Raw genomic sequence first — 24,128 nt, 5'->3', positions numbered from 1 at the left:
GACCATGAGGTCATGAGTTCGAGGCCAGCCTGTGGCGGGGTGAGCACCCGTCAATTAAAAATAAAATATAGCCCCTGCTCGTTGCTGACCTAGCAACCCGAAAGATAGTTGCATCTATCAAGTAGGAAATAAGGTACCCCTTATAAAAGTGGGGAGGCAAGTTTAACTAATTTACAATGTTGGAATGAGGAAGTGAGGAAGTGCCATCAGAGTGGATGATGAAGCAGCTGCTCCCCCCTGTGACCAGAATCGAACATGCCCTCAGGAGAAAGTTAAATTGCCTCTGCGTCTGTCTGTCTGTCTGTCTGTCTCTGTCTCGGTTCGATGTGTTTATGGGCATTGAATGTTTGCCCTGTATGTGTATAATGTGATCTGCCCTGAGTCCCCTTCAGGGTGAGAAGGGTGGAATATAAATACTGTAAATAAATAAATAAAAATAAATAATAGCTGAAGTCACCTTAGCCATTGGTCTACTGTGAGTGTGGGCCCAGGTAGTTTTCAACTACCCTTGTACATCTGGAGAATAAGAATTAGCATGAAGGTGAAGCTGTTTCTTCTGTTCTGTTCTGTTCTGTTCTGTTCTGTTCTGTTCTGTTCTGTTCTGTTCTGGATAGGAAGGAAGGAAGGAAGGAAGGAAGGAAGGAAGGAAGGAAGGAAGGAAGGAAGGAAGGAAAGTGGTATGGGAGGCCTTGGGACTATATGCAGGCCATAGTTGCACTTTGCTCAATCATGCCATAAAATGTCATTGTAGACACCAAATGGTGTTGAGGAGGGTCCAGACCTGGCTGGTGGAAAATGGAGCCACCAAGACTCCTGTGAGCATCAATCAGAATGGCTCGAAATGATCAAGAACACACATATACTTTGTAATTGGCCCCTCCCAGGATTAGCTGAAGTTGCATGCCATCTATCCTATGCACACTTACTTGGGAGGAAGCCACACTGAACACATAAAGAATATTTCTAAGTATGAATTCTGCTTGTAAGAATATTAAGGATGATAGAATGATAATGGATAGTATGAGAAGCAATTTGCTCTCCCTTTGATTGTCACTTCAGTCACTGTGACAGGTGTTGTGATTGCCTGACTAGAGATTCAAAATCACATCAGGAGGTAGATTGCCCTGGGATATATCTATACCCTTTAGTTGCAACAGCCATTTTTAGTTTGCATGCTAAAAAGATCTGATGAAAGGTCTCTGCATTGTGACTCTGAATAAATATGTCCTATTCATGAAGTATATTTCTCTTGTCAGCATGGTGTAGTGATTTGAGTATTGGACTACTGACCTCATCATATTAGCCAGGCAAAGTGTTCCACTTCGCCTGCCATCCAGGAGAAATCTGTCGCTCCATGCACAGCGCCCTCTCGGTGATGCTTTCCCCAGCACATGGGGAAGGAAAACATTGCCCTCCCAGGAGCATTGCACTCCCTGGAAGCCTCCTGAGTTGTGTTTTCCCTCCAGTTGGAGGAGGGGCTTCCACAAGAAGCTCCCTTAGGTTATCTGATGGGCAGCGGACCATTCATTGTGTGCTTTCATTTTTTTGGAAACACACACCTGTGAATAATCAAAATTAATAATGACCTGCCTGCCAGTATTGACCCCCCCCCCCTTCAAAAAAAAAAACAGTTCTGGGATCTCTGAACCTAGAAGATAACACAAAATATATCCATTTTAGAACTTCATCCCACAAAGGGGGAAAGCGGGTGATATTGTCTTCTTTGCGTGGTGTTTCATGGGATTCTCTTTAAAGCAGGTAGAGAATTTACTCACCCCCATCACACAGGATCTCCTCCTCCTCCTCCTCTTTCTAGCTGAACCATTTCAAGGATACCAGCACATTTTTAAAAACAGGCATCCTTATTGAGACCCTCCTTTCCATGGGATCATTCCTTCCCCTCAAGCCTCTACACTAAAAGAGGCAGACACACGTTTGAAAACACTTCTTCAAACTACTAATAGAAACAGAAGGAGCATCGGCAGACTGCCTATATGAACACCCACAATGAAATGTCACAAATCCAGACTCTGGGGGTTGGTGGTCATCTCCATTTCTAAGCCGAAGAGCCGGCGTTGTCCGTAGACACCTCCAAGGTCATGTGGCCAGCATGACTGCATGGAGCGCCGTTACCTTCCTGCCGGAGCAGTACCTATTGATCTACTCACATTTGCATGTTTTCGAACTGCTAGGTTGGCAGGAGCTGGGGCTAACAGCGGGCACTCATTCCGCTCCCGGGATTTGAACCTGGGACCTTTTGGTCTGCAAAGTTCAGCAGCTCAGCGCTTTAACATACTGTGCCACCAGGGACCCATCACCACTTCCTGCCACAAGGAAAAATACCAATTTTAAGAGTTTCTATGTGCAGTTCAAGAAGTAGAGTCAATTTCTGCCTGTCTTTGAAATCCTCCTGTTTCTACATGCTGCCGAGACAAAGTCCCTGCAACCACCAGAAGCAATCCTGTGTTGTTTGATGGACTCCATGGGAGTTTGTCTTTGAAGTGTTTAGAAACGGAGGAAAACTTCCATATGATGAGGTCCTTAGAAGACTCCATCCTCTGTTTTCTATAACTTCCAACTTGGGTGCATCTTATTTTTACTCAAAGCAACTTAAGAGAAAGCAAAAGACAAAACTTCTTGCCATAATATGTAAATATTTCTATTTTGTTAGTCACACTAATATAGGTCCTAAGTGATTAACTGCATCCTTTTGAGACTTAAAACAGACTTGTCTCTGAAGTTATGTATTTAATGTCTTAAAAATCATAAATAAGGACAGAGTAGTAGATATGAATATGAATGAGAGGATTGGTTTTTCTGCTCTTCAATCATTTCTCACCCCCAGCCAGCATAAAATAGTCTTTTTTTGAACACCTACATTGTTTTTGGGAGTGGGGGAAAGAGTGTAAGTGTATTTTATTTATTTATTGTCTCCTTGATGTTTTCATTTCTATTCAACGGGCTATTTTAGAATAGCAAAAAAGTGAATTAACATACATAAACTGAGCAGCAGCTGGCGTTCTTATCAAGAAGAGGTGCCACCCTTAATCTGTTTCCTTGCTGGGTGACAGCTTTACCCTGTGACAGTATTGCAAACCCAGTGCATACCACCTGTAAAAAAAAGAAGAAAAATGAATGTAGAGGGTAAAGAAAAGAGGCTACTTTTAAAACTGGAGCAGCCTGACAAGCTCATCATAGCTCACTGAGCCATACCTCAAACTTTTTGATTACTTATAGGACACACAGTCTGAAAGTAATAAAAAATGCATAAAGCGACACTGCTGGCATATTTATTTATACACATGTGCACACAGAGGAGCCAGGCACAATGCAAATGGATGCAAACATGAAAAAATAATAAAAAGAAAAAGCTAGAATCCTTGAAAGAGACTAGCAATCCCCCAATGATGGAGAGCATGTCTGAGTGGAAGAGTTCGGCTAAAGAATATATTTTGTTCCAGTAGGGAGTCAATAAGACACCCACTCAGTGAATACAAAAGTGTGCTTAAGACGCAAGTCAGCTTCATTCAGCTTGGATAAGATGGCCAATTTTCACTCACAAAAGGAATCCAATGAGTTCATCAGTTGATACAATTTTGAAAAGCACATGTGGGCAACCTTTTGGTACTTTCAAACTTTGACTGAGGCTTATGGTAACCTGGGAAACTTGCCACTTTTTCCACAACCCAGTTTAGCAGATGCTAAGCAAATAAGTGAAATAAGTGAAACTGTGTATATATCAGTACTGCAAATATAGATTGTTGCACTGAATTGTGGCTGTTCCTTTTGGCTGGAAGGAACTTCTTTTTCCGTGTCAGGAGCAATTTGAGAAACTGCAAGTTGCTTCTGGTGTGAGATCATTGGTCATCTGCAAGGATATTGCTCAGGGAATGCTCAGATGTTTTGAGCTTCCTTGTGGGAAGCTTCTCTCATGTCCCCACATGGGGAGCTGGAGCTGACAGAAGGAGCTCATCCGCGCTCGCCCCCGGGTTGGATTCGAACCAGCAACCTTCAGGTCAGCAATCCAGCCTTCAAGTCAGCAGTTTTGTCAGCACAATGGTTTAACCCATTGTGCCACCGGGGGCTCTGGAAGGAACTAAACAATTACTACAGTTGTTCAGGTATTCGGCAGCCCTTGATTTGTCTACAATACAACATTGCTCAGCACACAAAAAAAGGAAACAAAGCAAACCAAACAAAATCAAAAAACTTTTCATCAAATAACTTGTAACATATTTATTTATTTATTTGCTGGAAAACATGTTGACACTTTCTTTAATTTCCCAAGATCAACACTGGCTAATCTGACGTGACTTGAAATTGCCTTACAACAGAATACATTGGAGAAGCTACTATTTAGAGCAATCCCATGAGGTATTTTGTCTTCTTCAGTTAATCCTTTCTTTCCACACCTGTTAATTCAATTTTCAATGCTTGCTTTTGGAGAGAGAAAAAGATCATAGCTGCTGTGGAATATTTTCAGAGCTGCTTTTTTTTTTTGCAAAGGAAAGACAGATGACAGTTACAATGTCAGTACCATACAAATACCTATTGTAAAAACTTTCAGAACATTTAAATCATCCCCCCTTATGTATGGTTCTAGTTTCTTCTCACTAAGGAAAACACAAAAACAGAGGGATTTTAATTACTGTATTTCAGATAATTAATTACTCCATCAAACCCCCCACCCCACGAATGAATGAATGAATGAATTCACCACTTTGTTCTTCTGCTCATATTCTTTGCAGAAATCATGAAGGAGAATTGTCAGCCTCTACATCCTTTTAATGTGGTTCCAGCTCTTTTCCTTTCCCAGCGGAAGGAAAACCACTGGTGGTTTATACAACAAATGTTGACTAGTGCCAAAGACATTTGCACTGCCTCTTTTATTGCCGTTGCAAGGCATTGAGATCAGTTCCTTACACTTCTCCAGATGCTGCTGGCCAAGAAATCTCAAAGCTTGTTCGTGGGCTGAAAGAATAATTTCCTTGGTTCTCTATCTTTTTGCAGCCCAATCACTTTTCAAAGTGACCTGAAGCCCTGCTGAGTTTAATGGCGCCTGTTTCCAAGTAAATATATATATGTTGTATTACAGGCCAAGTGTAGTGGATTTCAGTGGATTTATGGCCGTAACAAAAGTTGTTTACCTGAACAAAAGAAATCAGAATTAGCAAACTGTTTTCATGACATTTTGGCTGTCTTTAACATTGGACAGAGCGAGTTTTAGCTAGCAAAATGAACTCAAATTGAATAACAAAACGCTGTTGGACAATTTTCAGAATACAATTGTCCCTCCACATAGATGCATAGAACCCCCATGAAAGTGGGAAAACTGTGAATTTCACTAGGCCTCCAAAAGTGTAACTTAAAATACTTCTTAAAATATTTAATGATCAGAAAAAGTGCAGTATGTTTATATTACGCATTTACAACTTGTCCAACTTTAAAAAATGTTTCCTTACATTTTCTAGTCTATGCAAGTTATCTGGTTTTTGAAGAGTCCAAAACTTCTCTGAAATATCCAGTTTAATTCATGATGGCAAGCTTGCAAATAATCAAATCTGTGGAAGTTGAACTTGCAAAAGTCAAGGTTCTGAGTGGTAATATCACAGAAATGGACAGAGAACATTACATATCACACACGTTAGCAGAACAGAGATAGCTTTTTGAGTGATTTTCACAATTCTGATACTCTCTCTTGAAAATATTTCAATTGTTGGAGATTGTACTCACATCATGCTATTTCGGTTCACATAATGCATGGCTGGGTGGAGTTGCTTAGCCAAAAGTAATATATACAGAGCAAAACATAATGATCCCAATTTTCACTTTTGTAGCACTTCCCTATTTTGATAGTAGACTTTGGTAGTTGGGCACACATAAAAAGCCATAAGTCATATATGCATCAGATTGAGCAGTATTAGCTGCTGGGACTTTATACTTACTTTTTACTCCTTTTAAATTAAATAAAACGTTTTCTGAGTCCCCACTTACTGATTGGTTTGGAAGCTACCATTTAATTTTTCCAATATTGTTGGAATTGATTATATTTTAATTGACTGAAGGAATTGCGCAGCTGATAAGTCACTGAGGGGAAATTAATGGCTTTGCTGGTGTTGAAATGTAAATCCCACCTGGTTTCATCGGTATGGTGAGGATGATGGGGCTTGCAGCTGAACCACTTCTAGAAGCCCGTAGATTTGCTATTCCTTTTAGTCAGTGCATTTGAAAATGACTGGGCATATAAAAAATGGTTATGTGGGTACATAGCCCACATCTGACACATTACTTGATCCACATCCTTTTGAAATTGTCTGTGTTAATTGTCTCCAACCTTCATGACCTTTAAGTGTTGTTCTACAAATCCCAATATCCCAGCCAGAAATGACAGTAGATGATGGATATTCTAGTCCAACAACTTAGAGCAAGGGTGTCAAACTCATTTTCATTTAAGACAATGGTTCTCAACCTGTGGGTTCCCAGGTATTTTGGCTCCCAGAAATCCCAGCCAGTTTACCAGCTGTTAGGAATTGTGGGAGTTGAAGGCCAAAACATCTGGGGACCCACAGGTTGAGAACCACTGATTTAAGGCCACATGAGCCTTATGGTTGCAGTCAAAGAGCCATTGAATCCATGGGAGGATAATCCATAGATACACATGATAAATTATAATTCTATGGTTGGTGCTCTTTAATTTTTATCCAGTTTGAATCCCCCGATGCTATTGAACAATAACTCCCATCACTTTTGATTATTCACCATGTGGACTGGGGATAATAGGAGTGGCACTGAGTTTGGAGAAAGGTTAAAGGGCATTTTAAAGTCAGGCATCGTATCCACAAGCCTTGTATCTAAATTCAAACCCCACTATCCTGATTTTTATGTTTGTTTTGTGTGTGTGTGTGTGTGTGTGTGTGTGTGTGTCTCAGGAGAAACTTGAGAAACTTGAGAAAGAATTGGCCGTCTGCAAGGACATTGCCCAGGGGACACACAAATGTTTTGTCATCTTGTGGGAAGCTTCTCTCATGTCCCCGCATGGGAAGCTGGAGTTCACAGAGGGGAGCTCACCCTGCTCCCCAGGTTCGAATTGCCAACTTTTTGGTCAGCAGTCCTGCCGGCACAAGGGTTTAACCCATTGTGCCAACCGGGGCTCCACTATCCTGACTAAAAATAACAAACTGCAGCCTTCCAGATGTTACTGTATCACAACTCCTATCAGCTCTAGTCATTACATCTAATAATGAGGAATATGGGAATTGTGGTCTAGCATCTGGAGGGCCACATAAAATGACATGGAAAGCTGGATTTGGTCCATGCGCCTTGTTTGACACATGTGACTTGGATAATTCAGGACTTGGGACAGAGTTATATGCAAAAAAATATATCTTGTGGACTTGGCTACTGTCTGTACTTCCCAATTTTTCTTTTTGTGGTTGCCGGCCTTCCCCATTTCTGCTCTCTTTGCCTCTCTCTGCCCCCAAAGTGCATCTTGGGAACTGACCTTGGTCTCTTTCTTAGACAGATGAGTTTGGCCTTGCCATTCAAAGAGATGACTTGCCTGAACCGGCAGGATAAAAGGGCACAGGATGCCTCCAGTGACCAGCAGTAATTGTACTGCTGGATGCTGAATACACACTCAGCATTCCAAATAATTATAATTCTAACAATCCATCCTTCATGTCATTAATTCAGGCCACTCTAATAATTCAAGCCTGTGATTGGCAAACAGTACAGTGCGGTGGAAACGGCTACAGAAAGATGAAAGAGACAGTGGAGGAAGAAAGTGTTTTTCTTTTTTAATACATCCAAAGGTTGCAAAATGGGTTTTGGCTGAACATCAGAATCTGACATGACCAAGAAACAGAAGTTAGAGAATGTAATTCAGATAAGGAGTAAGTTTGATTTTTTTAATGTCTGGAAGCATCAAAGCCAAGAACAGGTTTAGCTCCAATCCAGCATGTACTATAACCACTATTTCATTATATAATTGGTGATGGTTGTTGTAGTGCAGACATGGGCAAATTTTGGTCCTCCAGATGTTCTACTGTAGTGTCTCAACCAACACTTTTTATTGAAAACAAGAGGATTCTAGGCATCTTAAAGATAACATATACAGAAGTATCATATGGACAAAGTATAATGCCAGTCTTAAAAGAACTGCACTGGCTGTCAATTTATTTCCAGTCTGAATTCAAGTATGGGATGAGCATCCCTTCACCAGAATTCTGAAATCCAAAATATTCCAACATTGTCCACAAAGGTGAGAGTGACACCTTTGCTTTCTGATGGTTAAGCATACACAAATTTGGTTCCATGCACAAAATTATTTTAAAATTTAGGTAAGTATGTAAAAGTCAAAAGATTTATATGATCTGAAGAGAAACCAAAGTATATAAAAGGCAAATATGAAATATTTTGGAGAAGGACTTGGGTCCCATCTCCAAAATATGTCATTACGTCCATATATGCAAATACAAGTATTCCAATTTCTTTAAAATCCAAATTATAAAACTCTTCTGGTCCCAAGCATTTCAGATACGAGATACCAAAGCTGTAATGGCATTTAAAACTCTTAACAGATTTATTTACTTCAAATCAAAAACCATTCCTCCCTATCGATATTAACTGAAGAACTGAGTTCAAAAAACAAATAAATAATATATTCAATAGACCTAGAGCCTATTCACTCCACCTATTTGCTTGACAGGTGATTTGGAGGCACAAATATATGCTCGTAGTTTGCTATATTTTGCATGAAATTACAGACAACATTCTCCTATGCTGATTTCCACCGCATACCCTTGCTTAGTTCAAAAGAATTACCATAGCATCCATCTGCAAAATTACTTCTGTGTTTGTTGTTATTTCCCCCTATTGCACTTTTACAAGAGGAAGGGCGGATCACATTGCTAGAATACATTTTCTTTTACTGCTGGTGAGCAGTGTCTATTGCCACCGGTACACTAATATAATGGATTTTTCATAAATTTGAATACATTACAAAAGAGAATCCAGATACAATTCAATTTATCTTCATATAAACTTTAAAGACTTAGAATCTCTCAGAACTACCACAATGGATACCACTTTGTAAGTAATCCTTTAATACTAATAAATTGTCAGGTGAGTCATTTTTTTTCTAGAGAGATTTATGGCATTTCTTTTTGAGATAAGCTACCATTTAAATGAGAACACTAGGAGAAGTAGAGATTGAACTTTAATATAAATTTCTGAATCAATAAAAGTTGCATTATGCATTCGGAAAATCACAGCTCTGCTGTGATGGAGGTATTATCAAATACGAATGCTAATATCGGACTCCTGTTGTGCCATGAATGTCTCCCAAATTAAACATCTCTCTGTGTTTGTTTCTCATAATACATATGCTGATACAGACTGAAAATAGCAGAAACATGCTAAAGAAATCATTTTGACTGAGACCACTTTTTCCAGTCAGGATTTTTTTTATAGGACAGCTTCAAATCAAAAGTCCTTTCACACACACTTTGAATAGCCCAGTCCCATGCTGAGAACTGAATATAACTGTGGGTGGACTCTGACGGTGGGTATTTCAATATATAATCTAAAGACATGAGGAGGTTCGGTTTTGCTCTGCAGTTAAAACAGGGCATGCCTCATCTTTTGGAACACTACTATGTCAATGAAATTGAAGCATATTAGAATCATTAGGGGCAGAACTGGACACCACAGTGTTCCTCCACATTTGTGGTTTTGACATTTGCAGATTTGATTACACTATGTAACAGTATTTGAAAAAAAAATCTGTTCCTGACTTGAAAGTATTATTTTTTGTTTAATTGTGTGGTACTTACTTTGAAAGTAGTTATACACCAGAAACAGCATTCTTGTGGCCACCATAAATTATGTTGAATTGGTTGAAACTCTATGAGATACTCATTGAAAAACTATAGCAAAATGTGCTGCAGGATGTCCTGCAAAAACCAAGTTTTTGCAGTTTATTAACTTTTTCCATGTTTTTATGATAGAACCAATTAGGAAATGACATTTATAACCCACAAACAAAAATCGTGTTACACAGTGTTATTCACAGATTTGATTGACAATGTTCTCTCTAGGAATCTGTAAGTTATCCAGTGTGGCTCTATGGGCAGCTTCACCAGTCATGCTGAAGGACCTAGCTAGAGAGAGAATATCAAGGTCCTCCAGTGTAATTCCATGGTAAGCTTCTAGCAGAGGTTGACTATAGAGTCATGCTGGAAATCCTAGAAAATTAATTTCTAGTGATGTTTTCTTTCTGGTAAATAGCAATTTTGATATTTGCAGTTGTTCATTTTCATGGGGAGGGGGTGGGGATGTGCTCCTAACTCCAGTACAGTTGGAGAACTGACAACATTATCCGTGTCTCTTCCCAGATCCCAAATACAACAGAACTCAAACTTCCTTCTGCTTAACTGGAATGACCGGAGTCTGCTATTCTTTCAGGGCTATGAAGAGGGCTTTGCCTTTTCCAAAACAAAATCTGGCAGCAATAATAAATGAAAAAGAGCTAACCAACAACTATGGTGGCGGCACTGTTGCCCTGTATGCTTATGTGTAAAATAGACTGACATGGAAGTTTGGGGTATCTCCAAATGTTGGGATATAATCCACAGCTCACTCTGGGGATATCTACACTGACCAAAAAAACTGAATTCTCTGAATCCACTGCTATCCCTGTCCAACCGGTGAACATCACAGGGTTTCTTGCCTTTAAGACTTTATCCCAAGTTAGGCAAAGTTGGAGGAGACTCCAGATTTTGCTGGAAACTCCAGAATATCCTGGGGCTTTGAGGCTGTCTGGACAGTTGGATTGGTCCAATTTGACTCAATTCACTGTCCAGGCTGACACTATAGCATCACCCTCACCTTGTACTGATCAGGGGAGGAGGTGATATTGATCCTCTCTCTCTTGCTGGTTTTGTAGGCTCCTTCTTTGGACTTCCGCATATGCAACCAAGATGGGCAGGCACTTGCATATTGCATAATGCTCTGAAGCTGGCAGGGAATAACAGTGGCATCATGGAGGACAATTTAACAGCTCAGCAGCGGTGGAGTCATCCCAACCTATCTGGCCTCCGAACTTTGTTTCAGCATGTACTTGCTGGATCTGGGGCTCCTCTGGATCAGATTTATACTGGAATAATGTGCCCAGTGTAAACACAGCCTCTGTTTATCTGTCTCTCTGTGTGTGTTCTAGAATATATTTGCATTTCTTCAGATGACAAAAATGCTATTCATCTTTCTGTATCTCACCCTACCTTCAGTTTAGCCTTCAATAGGGAATTGATGTTTTCCATGTTTGTTCCTGGAAACAGCACTTTATCTTTTCAACACAGTTCTAGCAACTCATAGTAATGAGATCGCATAAGGAGATTCCAAAGATTTGAGCTTGGAACTATGAGATTTTGGGCGATGTAGTTCTGTGGGATTCTGCGGCCTGAAATGTTAAAAGTAACTGGCCTAATGTCCCACATTTGGTCCCTGGCATCTGCAGGTAGACATGAAAGTGGGAAACACAGAGAACTGCCGTCAGTCACTGTAGACAATCCTGAGTTAGAGGGGCTTATTTGTTAATGTAAGAAATGAACACCTTGTGTTTGCCTTCTTAAAATAAAAGGAGTCACCCAAAATGTTTACAAAATAAGAGAAGTATAAATACAATGGGCCAAATCTAATCGAAATCTTAACAAATCTCATTCACTTCGACAGAGCCACACTTGAAGGGACTGATGTAGGATTTAACACAAGAATAATAACATTGCATTTACACATCAAGCTGAAAGCAGCAGAGAGAAGGGCAAAGAACCTATCCGGTCAGTAAATAAGATTAAGCAACAGCAGAGTCAACTGCTTGTTTAAAGAGACATTTCTTCCTGCCAAATGTAAGTAAAGAGGAAGGTGACCTAACCTTTATGGGCAGGGAGTTCTACAAACAGGGTGCTGCTACTGAAAAAGGCTTCTCGGGTCTAAAAGTATAAGGTGATTTCCTGTGCTTAAGGAATAATAATTCCTCATCTAGATTACTTCTTGCCTAAATGCTAACGGTGTGCAAAATTCCAGACGTTTCAGATTTTGAAACATTTCAGCGATTCAGAGATACGAATCGGTGAAATACAATGCAGGAAGGGCATCTCCAAAGAATTTACAAATCGAAACACAAGTCTCTGAATGTTTCGGATACATTTGGAAATTTTGTTGATTGGAACTTTTTTTCATTGTAATATATTACCCCACCGGGACTGGCTGGCGTGACTGATTAGGGAAAGTGCAAACAGTTTTTCCTTGTCAGCCAATTAGAAGAAGAAAGTCAATCACATGGCTTTCTGCAAAGCTGGTCTATACATAACCACGTGGAGCTCCTCCATTTTCTGTGGGTGGTGTGGTATTGGAGAGAGAACGTGTCCTTTTAGCTCCACTCAGTTTCTTTCTGCTTGTTTCTGTTTTTAAAAAATGTAAAAGAGCTACTCTAGCTATTATCCAACTTTTATTTTCAAAATTCCACTAGGGAGATGTGGGTGGGCATACCTCTCAACTCTGACAAGTACCACTTAAACTACCTCTCAACTTTGACACGCCAGTGAGCCCTCTGCCCCCACACCCAGCAAGTCAGACCTGCAAAACTTACTTACCTGCATGCTGCTTCTGCTGACATGACCAGCATTTCACTTTACAATTATGCTTATTGCTTATACGTCTCATTGATATGAAAGGGATTTAGGTTAATCACATGTGCTTAATTGGAAAATTTTCCTAAAATTAGTGGATGACCTAAACATTCTGAAACTTGGCAGACTTGCTGTCATAATTGTGGCCTACAAGTGTGGCACGTTTCATCCCAATAGCCAAAAAATTATATAATGTTTCAATCCTTTGAGGCTGATAGAGTATGACTCGTCCAAGGTGCTTAAATTAGAAAAAAAAAATCTAAAACTCAGTGGATGACCAGATGAGGCTTCTGAGAGTTGAGGTCCAAAACAACTGAAAGACTAGCATTCTGAATCACTGCCTTAGAACGGTGGTTCTGAACCTTTGGTCCTCTGGGTGTTTTGGATTTCACCTCTCAGAAATCTCAGCCAGCTTACCAGCTGTTTGGAATTGTGGTAGCTGAAGTCCAAAAGACCTGGAGGACCAAAGGCTGAGAGCCACTGCTCTAGAAGATCAGAAATGATCTTAGAAGCCAGAGCTGAGATATATTTACATTGTAGAATTAATACATTTTGGTACCAATTTAACTGCCATAATGTTATCAAAACTGGGGAGTTGTAGTTTGGTGAGATACCAGCAGTCTTTGGCAGAGAAGGCTAAAGACCTTGTAAAACAACAACTCTTAGGATGTCCCAAAAAGAAAAAGGACTTGCTAACTGCATGCATTTGAATGTATTTCTACTAGATAAGAGAATCACTAGGAATTAAAGTTTTTGAATTCCATTTGCAATACTTTCAAATGGTTTATAGCATGTGTGGATATTCAGAATCACAAGAACTAAAATGTCAGAATCCAGATATTTTGGATTATAATACATAAATGATGTGATCTTACATTGGATAGCATAGTGTCAATTTGTACATGTGGAATGATGTGTTGATTGTACTACTTTTGTGGAATGGCAGCTGAATGCACACCTGAATGTGCAACTAAATTGAATACATTTTAAAAGTTGCCTTATATAAACCATTGAGTGTGTAAAGACTGAGTTTTGTAATCCTAGACACCACTGAATTTGGCAGGCTGCATTTCTGAGTGGGCACACATATGATTGCACTGAGACTTCAAGTTGTAATGTTTCATTTCCAGACATTCTAGATCTACTCTTATTGATTTTTTTGCCATTTCAAGTCTTCTCCAGTAGTTACTTAAGTATCAAGATTTATGAAGTCTTTGTCAATGCCTTCTCTCAATATTTCATTTGATTAAATGTATTTGGTATCTTGCTCTTCACTTCCAAAGGACTCTCACGGCATCAAAAGTAATGGCATGCAGCCACGGCAAAGCAATAAAACAAATTAGGAATCCAGCTGGAAGTATTAAAGTCAGCTTCCTGAGATCTAGGTAAATAAAAAGCTGTCATTATTTTATTTACTTAGGACCAAAAAGATGTAAGATTTCGGATCCAGATGGTCTTTGTGGAACAGCCTTCTAAAAATAAGGTGCCACAACCAGAAAAATGGCCTGAAAAAGGTTAATATGCAAGAAAGGGATATTATATATACTTGAGTTCCAGGTTATATGTTTGCAACTATATGTCCTATAACAGGCTTTCCTGACACAAAACCAACAAGATGTTTTAGGGTGCATCTACACTGTAGAATTAATGCAGTTTGACACCACTTTAACTGCCATGGCTCAATGCTATGGAATAATGGGAGTTGTAGTTTTACAAGGTCTTTAGCCTGGCAATGTCCCCATTCCAGAAGTCAGCCAGAGCTTTGACAAAATTGCCTGCCAAGGTGACAGGAAAATCCCCAAGAGCCATCAGGAATCCATCCAGACCCATAAGCCTTCTGGGGCAGACCATCTTCATTGGTCCCGCACCTCTGCAGAGATTTGAGTCCCAGTGAGTCTAAACCTGAGTGGTCAGAGGTTACATCTACACTATAGAACAGTGGTTCTCAACCTCGAGTACCCCAGATGTTTCTGGCCTACAACTTCCAGAAATCCCAGCCAGTTTACCAGCTGTTAGGATTTCTGGGAGTTGAAGGCCAAAAACATCTGGGGACTCCAGGTTGAGAACCATTGCTATAGAATGAATGCAGACTCACACCATTTTAACTGTCAGGGCTCAATGCTATGGAATCTTGGGATTTGCAGTTTTGTGAGGCACCAGCACCATTTGGCAGAAAATGCTAAAGACCTTGTCAAACTTATATTATAACTCCCAGGATCCCAAGAGGGATGGAGAAGGAGAGGGAGAGAGCACTGTGGACCCTACCAAGGAGGGATCTAGACCTAACTTGCCACACAGATCCACCATGACCAAGTACTGAAGGGGTTAGGGGTGTGCGTGTGTGTAGTGGACCCAGGAGTGGTAGTTTACCCATATGGGTTGCTGTGAGTTTTCCCAGCTGTATGGCCATGTTCCAGAAGCATTCAATTACCTTGTTTCCCCGAAAATAAGACAGTGTCTTATATTAATTTTTGCTCCCAAAGATGCTCTAGGTCTTATTTTCAGGGGACGTCTTATTTTTCCATGAAGAAGAATTCACATTTATTGTTGAACAAAAAAACGAACATTTATTATATACTGTACAGTAGTTGTCATCATAAACCAGCACAACCAGACAAACTGTGAAGCCTATCAAGAATTTCTTGCTACTACAGTAGAGTCTCACTAATCCAAGCCTCACTTATCCAAGCCTCTGGATAATCCAAGCCATTTTTGTAGTCAATGTTTTCAATATATCGTGATATTTTGGTGCTAAATTCGTAAATACAGTAATTACAACGTAACATTACTGCGTATTGAACTACTTTTTCTGTCAAATTTGTTGTATAACATGAAGTTTTGGTGCTTAATTTGTAAAATCATAACCTAATTTGATGTTTAATAGGCTTTTCCTTAATCCCTCCTTATTATCCAAGGTATTCGCTTATCCAAGCTTCTGCTGGCCCGTTTAGCTTGGATTAGTGAGACTCTACTGTACCATGATTTCCATGTACAACAATTTATGGTAGGTACATTTACTGATACTGCATGCTCTGGTGTTCTGTTCAGTGGGCATGCTTCCAAACAAAAACTTTGCTAGGTCTTACTTTCAGGGGAGGCCTTATATTTAGCAATTCAGCAAAACTTCTACTAGGTCTTATTTTCTGGGGATGTCTTATTTTAGGGGAAACAGGGTAATCAAGGCGATTCATTGCAGCATTCACATTTGCCTCAAACAGACAAGAGTTCTTTCTCCCACCCTGGACCTTCCACAGATTATATACACCTCCTTTGCTTAGTTTCCAATATACCTCACAACCTCTGAAGATGCCTGAGCGAAACTTCAGGGAGAATGCCTCCGGAAGGTGGCCATACAGCCCGGAAAACTCACAGCAATTTAGATAATCCAGTTCAAAGCAGATATTGTGGATTATGTGCCTTGATATTCTGGCTGTGTGGAAGAGTCCGGAGTCTCCAATAAAACCTAACACACTGGGCATTCCAGAGCATGGAGCCCTGGCAGTGAAAGTGGTGTCAAACTGCATTCATTCCAGGGTGTGTAGATGCAGCGGGGGAGGAGGGAGGGAGGGGGAGGGAGTGGGCTTCCCTTGCCTTTGCCCCTCTCCCTCCCCTCGCCCTCCCCCTCCCCTGCTCCTTCCCACTGGCTGGAGGAGCTGCCAATCCGCCTGGTAATCCTGCTTTAACGAGGAGCCAAGAAAAAGCGGAGGCGAAGGCAGCCCCAGCCGAAGAGGGAGGGAGAGAAAGAGAGCGAGCGAGAGAGCGAGTGAAGGCAGCCCGGGACTCCTCCTGCAGCCGCCCTTTCTCTCTCTCTCTCCCCGCGTGGAAAGAAAGCCTCCTTCCCTCCCTGCTCCGTGGCTAAACTTTGTCGGGGCGAGGAAGACCCACGCGAGGCACCCTCCGCAGAGGAAGAAGAGGAGGAGGAGGAGGAGGAGGCGAAGGGGACGCCCCGAAGCCAGCCAACAAGTGAGAAGCCCAAGCGAGGAGGAGGAGGAGGAGGAGGCAAAGGAGGAGAAGGAGAAAGCGGGCGAAGAAGGAAGGGGGAGCCCGCGAGTCCGTGGCTTCTGCCGGCGGTGGGCGCCGATCCTGTGGAGTCCGCCTCCGCCTGGAAATCTAGCTGGGGTTTTTGTTTGGTTTGTTCTTCTTCATTATTTTTGGAAGTCGCGTCCCGAAGGCAAGCCGGGAATAATGCGGAACGTGTGGATACTGCTCGCTTTCGCCGGGGTGGCCTGCGTGTCGGGAGAGACGGTAAGAAGGGGGTCAGGGGTTTGGGGCAGGCAAAGGTTGCGCCTTTAGTTTATCTTTTGGCCTGGGAAGGAATCGGGCAGCGGGGAGGGAGGGGGCTGCCTGGGGCTTGAGGTGTTTTCTTTCTTGGACTGAGAAGGAACAGAGCAACTGGAATGGTTTAGGGTCGAGACCGAGAGATATATTTGGAGTGAGAAGGAACAGGGCAACTGGGGGATAGCTGGTTTGGAATGGTGATGATGGTCTGGAGTGAGAAGGAACAGGGCGACTGGGGGATAGCTGGTTTGGGATGGTGATGATGATGGTTTGGGGTGAGAAGGAACAGGGCAACTGAGGGATGGTTGGTTCGAGCTTGGGATACAGATGTCTTTTGGAGTGAGAAGTAGCAGGGCAACTGACGGATGGTTGATTTGGGGTAGTGATGATGGTTTGGGGTGAGAAGAACAGGGCAACTGAGGGATAGCTGGTTTGGGATGGTGATGGTTTGGAGTGAGAAGGAACAGGGCAACTCGGGGATGATTGGTTTGGGATGGTGATGATGGTCTGGAGTGAGAAGGAACAGGGCAACTGGGGGATAGCTGGTTTGGGATGGTGATGATGGTCTGGAGTGAGAAGGAACAGGGCAACTGGGGGATAGCTGGTTTGGGATGGTGATGATGGTCTGGAGTGAGAAGGAACAGGGCAACTGGGGGATAGCTGGTTTGGGATGGTGATGGTTTGGAGTGAGAAAGAACAGGCCAACTGTGGGGTGGTTGGTTCAGGATAATGGTGATGATGGTTTGGAGTGAGAAGGAGCAGGGCAACTGACAGATGGTTGGTTTGGGGTAGTGATGATGGTTTGGAGTGAGAAGAAACTGGACAACTGTGGGGTGGTTGGTTTGAGATAATGATGATGGTTTTGAGTGAGAAGGAACAGGGCAACTGGGGATGGTTGGTTTCGGATGGTGATGATAGTTTGGAGTGAGAAGGAACAGAGCAACTGATATTGAGAAGGAACAAGGAAACTGAGATTGTTGGTTTGTGCTTGGGATACAGATGTCTTTTGGAATGAGAAGGAACAGGGCAACTGCAAGGTGTTTGGTTTGGGCTTGAAATATTTGTTCCTTCCTCGAAGAAGGAACAGGGAAAGAGTGAGATAGTTAGTTGGGCTTGATAACAAGTGTCTCCAAAAAAACAAAAACAAAAAAACCCACCAAATATCTATTTATCTATCTATCTGGGGGTGAGAAGGGACAAGGCAACTGTGAGAGTGTTGATTTGAGCTTGAGGTACCTATGTCTTTTGGAGTGAGAAGGAACAAGGCAGCTGGGAGATGGTTGGTTTGGGTATGAGATTATTGTTATTGTTATTAACTAGCTTGGGTACCCGGCGTAGCCGAGTTATTTGAAAAATTGTACAAAATGCATAAGGTTGTGGGTGAACTACAACTCACATCTTCCCAGGTTAACACTGAAAAACTCCATCAGTACTTAAAGTTAGTTATGTTGGGCAAGTTTGCTTTGGATGTATCATCGGTGGGGTTCAGTATGCTCTCTGGCTGTGGGGTAAACTACAACTCCCACTTTGGTGAGTCAGTCCCCTCAAACCCCTCCAGTAGGTTGAGTTAGTCATGGGGTTCTGTGTGCCAAGTTTGGCTTCACAGTTCTCTCTGGATGTAGGTGAACTACAACTCCCCCAAATCAAGGTGAATTTTCCCCAAAGACCTCCAGTTTTTTTTGGTGGTCACGAGGGTTCCATGTGCCAAGTGTAGTCCAATTCCCTCTTTGGTGGAGTTCAGAGTGCTCATTAATTGCAGGTGAACTATACATCCCAGTACCGACAACTCCAAAATGTCTAGGCCAATTCCCCTCAAAACCAATCAGGATTCAAATTTGGGCATATTGGGTATGCATGGCAAGTTTGGTTCAGATCCATCATTGTTTGGGTTCATAGTGCGCTCTGGATGCAGGTGAAGTACAACTCCTATAAATCCCTCCAAAGACCGCCAGTATTTTTTGTTGGTCATGGGGATTCTGTGTGCCAAGTTAGTTCCAGGTCCAACGTTGGTGCTCTTAGATTGCAGGTGGACTATACATCCCAGTACCTACAACTTTAATACATCATGGTGACTTTTCCCCAAACCTCTCTATTTGCTGATCAAGTCCTCTGTTTGCTGTGTGCCATAGAAAAGACTAGGAAAGGTTTATGGGAGAGGCAGTGGGTGGGATCATGCAATGTAGAGAAAATGTCTATGGTGGGATGTCTGTGGTGGAGCACAAACAGAAAACATGAAATTTTCCCTGTATGAAAGCTTTTGCTTGGGTGGTGGGCAAAATGGTGTTTGTGGAGGACATTGGCAGGGCTCTTGTACATGTTCATGGCACTCACTATCACCAGCAATATCATTGGAGGGAGGGCCATTGGGGTCTCCTGCATAGTGAGAACTATAGCCTGTTTGTGGAGGCAAGAGTCTGTCTGTGTAAGTAGATACCCCAGCCACATACACACATACATATTTTCACTATTGTGTGTATTGATGGGGTAAGAAGGGGCCGGGCAACTGTGATTTTTAGTTTGGGCTTCAGGAATTTTTTTTTTGGAGTGAGAATGAACAGGGAGGGCAACCTTGGAGTGTTTCCCCAAAGACCCACTTTTTGCCCCCTCCCTCCCTTCCTTTTTTCCTTCCTTGAGTTCAATCCCAGCCCCTCACCAGCAACGTCATGCTGCAAATCTGGTTGCATTTAGTCCACTGAAGCAAATAAACAACACTCCCCTCCTCTGCTTTTTCATCTTCTAAACATGGGGTCTGCATGTTGGAAATCGGCCTGGAGAAACTTCGCCTTTGCTGTTGTGCAGAAGAGCGCAGGAATTCTTCACTGGTGCTTGCCTTGCAGGCGGATCCCAGCATTGTGTTTTTTTTAAAGGAGAGGGGATTTAAAGGGAGAATTCAAATAAAAGTCCAGTTTCTTGCATTTCTTTGGCTTCAAAAGAGAGGGGCTAGTGTGTGTGTGTGGGGGGGAGGGCGGAGGCAGAAATTTGGGAGGAAGGATGAGACACCCCCGCCGTTCCCACATCTGGTGCGCAGAGGTTTGGGCTGAGGTCATTCGCCAAAAGATCAAAACTTTTCCACGGAAGAGCTTTTCAGCTCAGTGGACAAATTGGGAAGAGAAATGTGTTGTGATTTTTCCTCCCTTTGAATCAGGACCAGGCTTTTTAAAGGAACGTTTTAAGTGTGGTTTCTGACAATTCCTTGCTTAGAGATTTGGTGGATGTGGGAGGGTTAAAAAAAAAGCTTTGAGAAATGCACCCTCAAAATGGACCTTAAGGAAGTGGGTGCCTGCCTTTGAGGCTGCCCCCTCCTCTTTTCACACTCCAGAAAAGTTTGATCATGAATCCTAGTCTTGTCCTTCTACTAGGAAGGACTGGAGGAGAACATGATATGATGGTGATCCTGACTTCTGATTTTCTTGTGCGCTTTTGGAATATTTAGGCCAGACAAACCTTTGTGTGTTGAGATCACAACTGAAGCTTTTCCTTACCTTCCCAAATAAACTATGCATAATGTTGTTGGCATTCTTTCCTGGAGGCAAATCAATAACATATAGGGAGAAGACAAGGGGGGGGGGACCCTTTCCCTTGGCTGGATTAAGGTTTGCTTGCTGGATGAACAGATTGTGGAATGAAATTGCAGATGTCTTCTGTTTTTAACCCTTGGGGTTTGTTTTGCAGTTGGCTAATGGGCTTATCCTAACTTTAGAAAGTCACTAGAGAGTTTCCCTGGATTGTAACTATGGTATTTAGTCTCAGTTGTCACTGCTCTGCCTCTTGCCTTCCTTCAGCATTATTTAAACTTTGTCTTGAAATAGGTACAGTTGGGGACTGTACTGTCTCCTCTAACTCAGTGAGATTTATTTCTGCAATTTCAGAAGTGAAGAATAAATTCTGGGCCTTGTGCAAGAGGAACTACCCTTCTCTTTTCCCTTTTCTTTGTGGAGAAATAGGGGAAAGTCTCCTTTCCAAAATAGCTCAAATCTCTGGTGACTTCTATTGCTGAAATTATTCATGTCCCTTGAGAACAGTGAGGTTCAGCTGCAGATCCTAACCCCTCTTTAGCATAGGTGTAAACTATATATGTGTGTGGGGGGGGGGGCACTCCTCTTACCTATTGCATCCCTCTTTCCTGTTGTCCTTTGCTTTCTGTTCCAGGTTAGAAGTAGTTAGACATTTCTTGAACCTATTGAATTTACAGTCAGCACTGATTCACTCTCTCTGAAGAAAATTATTTGCATTTGCAATTCCCCATGTTGATTTCCACATATGTATAAAAAGCAAGCATTAGAACTGTTGGAAGGTATGGGTTAACCTGAGCTGAAATGTGAGAATATACAGTAATATCCACCCCCCACGGCACACTAGTTGTTTCTTGCAGCTTTAATATCACATTTTCTGTTCATTTGGTGATCACTTGGTGAATAGGTTTTTTTTTCCCCTTGAATTTTGGGCATTGTCAAAAGAAGAGGGAGGGGACTTTCCTGTCTCTTCTTGGCTTCACAGCATTCCAGACAGTCTTCCTTGCACCTTTTATGGTGAGGGACCTCCTCTGTGTGTACCAAAAAGTATACGGGATCAAAATGTGCTGTGATGACCCTACCTCCATTAATTTTTAAAGACATTTTCAAGATGCTCTTTTATGTTGTCATGAATGTATCAAGGTGGTAGGCACTTCAGATCCTGTTTGATTTTTGAAGCTACGCAGGAACAATTCTTGGATGAGAGACCACCAATGGATACTAGGTGCTGCAAACTATATTTCAGAGGAAAGTAATGGCAAATCTCTTGAGTATTCTTTGCCTCATAAAACCCTATGGAATTTCTGGGATTGCCATAAATTGACAAGCCACTTGATAGTAAACACAAGCATATATGCATGCAGACACAGATGCGTGTTCACAAAGGAATGTCCTAATGAATTGAATGAGGCTTACTCCCAATACAGAAGTAAGATTGGGTAGAAGTCATTATGCTTAAACAAAGATCCTGTATCCACTTATATAGTGGTAAAGACCAGTTGAACTCAATGGGATTCATCTCTGTGTAAACTGCAGGACTGAGTTGCATACTTTTTGGTCTTAAAAATTGGACATAATAAAAAATGGTGGCAACTGTTTCTCAAGGATTCCCTTATCCAGAAACTCCACAAAAACTTCATTTTCCAGTCAGTTTAGATGTTGGTGTCACTATTATGTTTTGCATCTAGGATAAAGACCTCCAACAAGGAGCTATCTTTACCCCCAAAATTGTATGTAGATGAATTAGTACAGTAGTTGCATTATTGGCATGGTGAAACAAGACTGATAGAGGACAGTTGTGTGGAATGCCAGTCTTTTTGTAGTCCATTACAACAAATGGGTTCGAACTCCAGAGTGATAAATATATGTAGATATTAATGTATCCACACAAGTGCTTACGTTCCATTAACTAAGAAAGATGGATCAACACTTCAGCATTATCTTGAAATAGTTTCAGGAGGCAGGAAAGGGTTGGCACCTATCTTGATTTTTCTTTAGACCTTGGGGTCCTGCTGTTCTTTGTGTGGCAACTCCTGTTAGCCCCAACTGACATGACAATTGCTCAAAGATTATAGAACTTACTGTTTAAAACATCTGGAGGATAGCTGGTTATCTATACTGAACAGAAGGCTGTGTGATTAACCGTACTTACAACTTGATTACCTTCAAGATCTGTGATTTCATCAATTCAGGTAGTCCCTCTATCAATGTAAATAACAATTATTCCAAGCATGATCATTTAGATAATTTGATTGGAATCTGTTGCAGCTTTATGCTAGTATGAATGTCATTACACATGTAATTACACTTTCTCCAGATTGTGAAAGCCCTAAAATAAATGATTGCATAAGCCTTGGAATGCTTCCTAGAACGTTTGGTAAGAGTGATCCCCATAAGTGGGTGATATGTTGGCGCAACTGCTGCACGACGAGCGAGCACATGGCCATGCCTCCACCTGGACAATTGGCAGCACAGTAGCACAATTTAATATGGCAGTGTAGCTAGCTATACTTTCAGAATTTTATGCTGTGCAAGCATTTAGTAGATTCTGAGCCATTGTCATCTGGTGACTTTGCTTTTGGTGACAATTCTTTCCTATTGAGGTAAGCTGGTCTTCAGAAAACACATACACCATCTAGCTCTGATAGAAATGCCCAAAACCTAGGCTCCATAGGCAGAGCCTTTGGGAGCCCAGGACCATCTTTATAACTGATGAGGGAATGGAGTAGGACTTTTAGTAGCTACACATGCTTACCTAAAAGAAATCCTACTGATATCAGTGACATTTCTGAGTCAACATATTTCACACCACAGTGTAAATGAAGTATTTTATTGACTCCAGTTATCCCCAATGTGGAAGTTCGATCTATTTCAATTTAACTTGCTTATAAACTGGGTGCATAAGAAATTACTCTTCTGTGTTAAATTTCACACAGATTTTCCTATGGATAATACATTTAATGTCTTCTAAGCATGTGATCTAGACTCAGCAATGCTATAAATACCCCGGTGGCACAGTGGGTTAAACCCTTGTGCCGGCAGGACTGCTGACTTGAAGGTTGGGTTGCTGACCTGAAGGCTGCTGGTTCAAATCCAACCCAGGGAGAGCATGGATGAGCTCCCTCTATCAGCTCCAGCTCCATGCGGGGACAAGAGAGAAGCCTCCCACATGGATGGTAAAAACATCAAAACATCCAGGCATCCCCTGGGCAACATCCTTGCAGACGGCCAATTCTCTCACACCAGAAGCAACTTGCAGTTTCTCAAGTCGCTCATGACATGAAAAAAAGCAATGCTTTAGCCTAGTTCTTTCTTTTAAGTTTGTGAACCGATTGTAACACTTCCAACATAATTTTAAATTTGCACTTTCCAAACATGTCTTATCCATGTCCTTGTTTGTTGTTTGTTCATTCTCTCAACTTTCCTTTAATTGCTTATGTTTTTGCAGAAGTAAGTTCTACTCAATAGTTGTTCAGGGAAAGGATTTGTTTGTTTTCTTACTGCTTTTGCAACAGAAACAAGGAATTGTGGCATGTCAAATGAAGGAGCATGTCTTGCTAAGAAAATTGCACCAGGATTACAGTAAATACTGAAAGCCATCAATTGTGGTGACACAGTTGTGGCACTTGGCATCGTAACTGTAAACTATATT

At 41.7% G+C, this 24,128-nt stretch overlaps 1 protein-coding gene across 2 annotated transcripts in view; it reads left to right on the top strand.

Annotated features, from left to right (window-relative positions):
• Window positions 1-16,358: 16,358 nt before the first annotated feature.
• The window catches only part of sdc2 (syndecan 2), a 78,733-nt gene continuing 70,963 nt past the window's right edge, over window positions 16,359-24,128 (top strand). The window contains exon 1 of one of the 2 annotated variants that reach the window (XM_062980156.1): window positions 16,359-16,931. In XM_062980156.1, coding sequence (XP_062836226.1) covers window positions 16,872-16,931 — 60 coding nt within the window. In that variant the 5' untranslated portion in view covers window positions 16,359-16,871. The remainder of the gene's footprint in view (window positions 16,932-24,128) is intronic. The other variant, XM_003219518.4, reaches the window with a different exon arrangement.

This window comes from Anolis carolinensis, chromosome 4, assembly GCF_035594765.1.
Source record: "Anolis carolinensis isolate JA03-04 chromosome 4, rAnoCar3.1.pri, whole genome shotgun sequence".
In the NCBI taxonomy this organism is placed as follows: domain Eukaryota; kingdom Metazoa; phylum Chordata; class Lepidosauria; order Squamata; family Dactyloidae; genus Anolis; species Anolis carolinensis.
The sequence above is the reverse complement of the archived record's forward strand: the minus strand, read 5'-3'. Positions and strand labels throughout refer to the sequence as shown.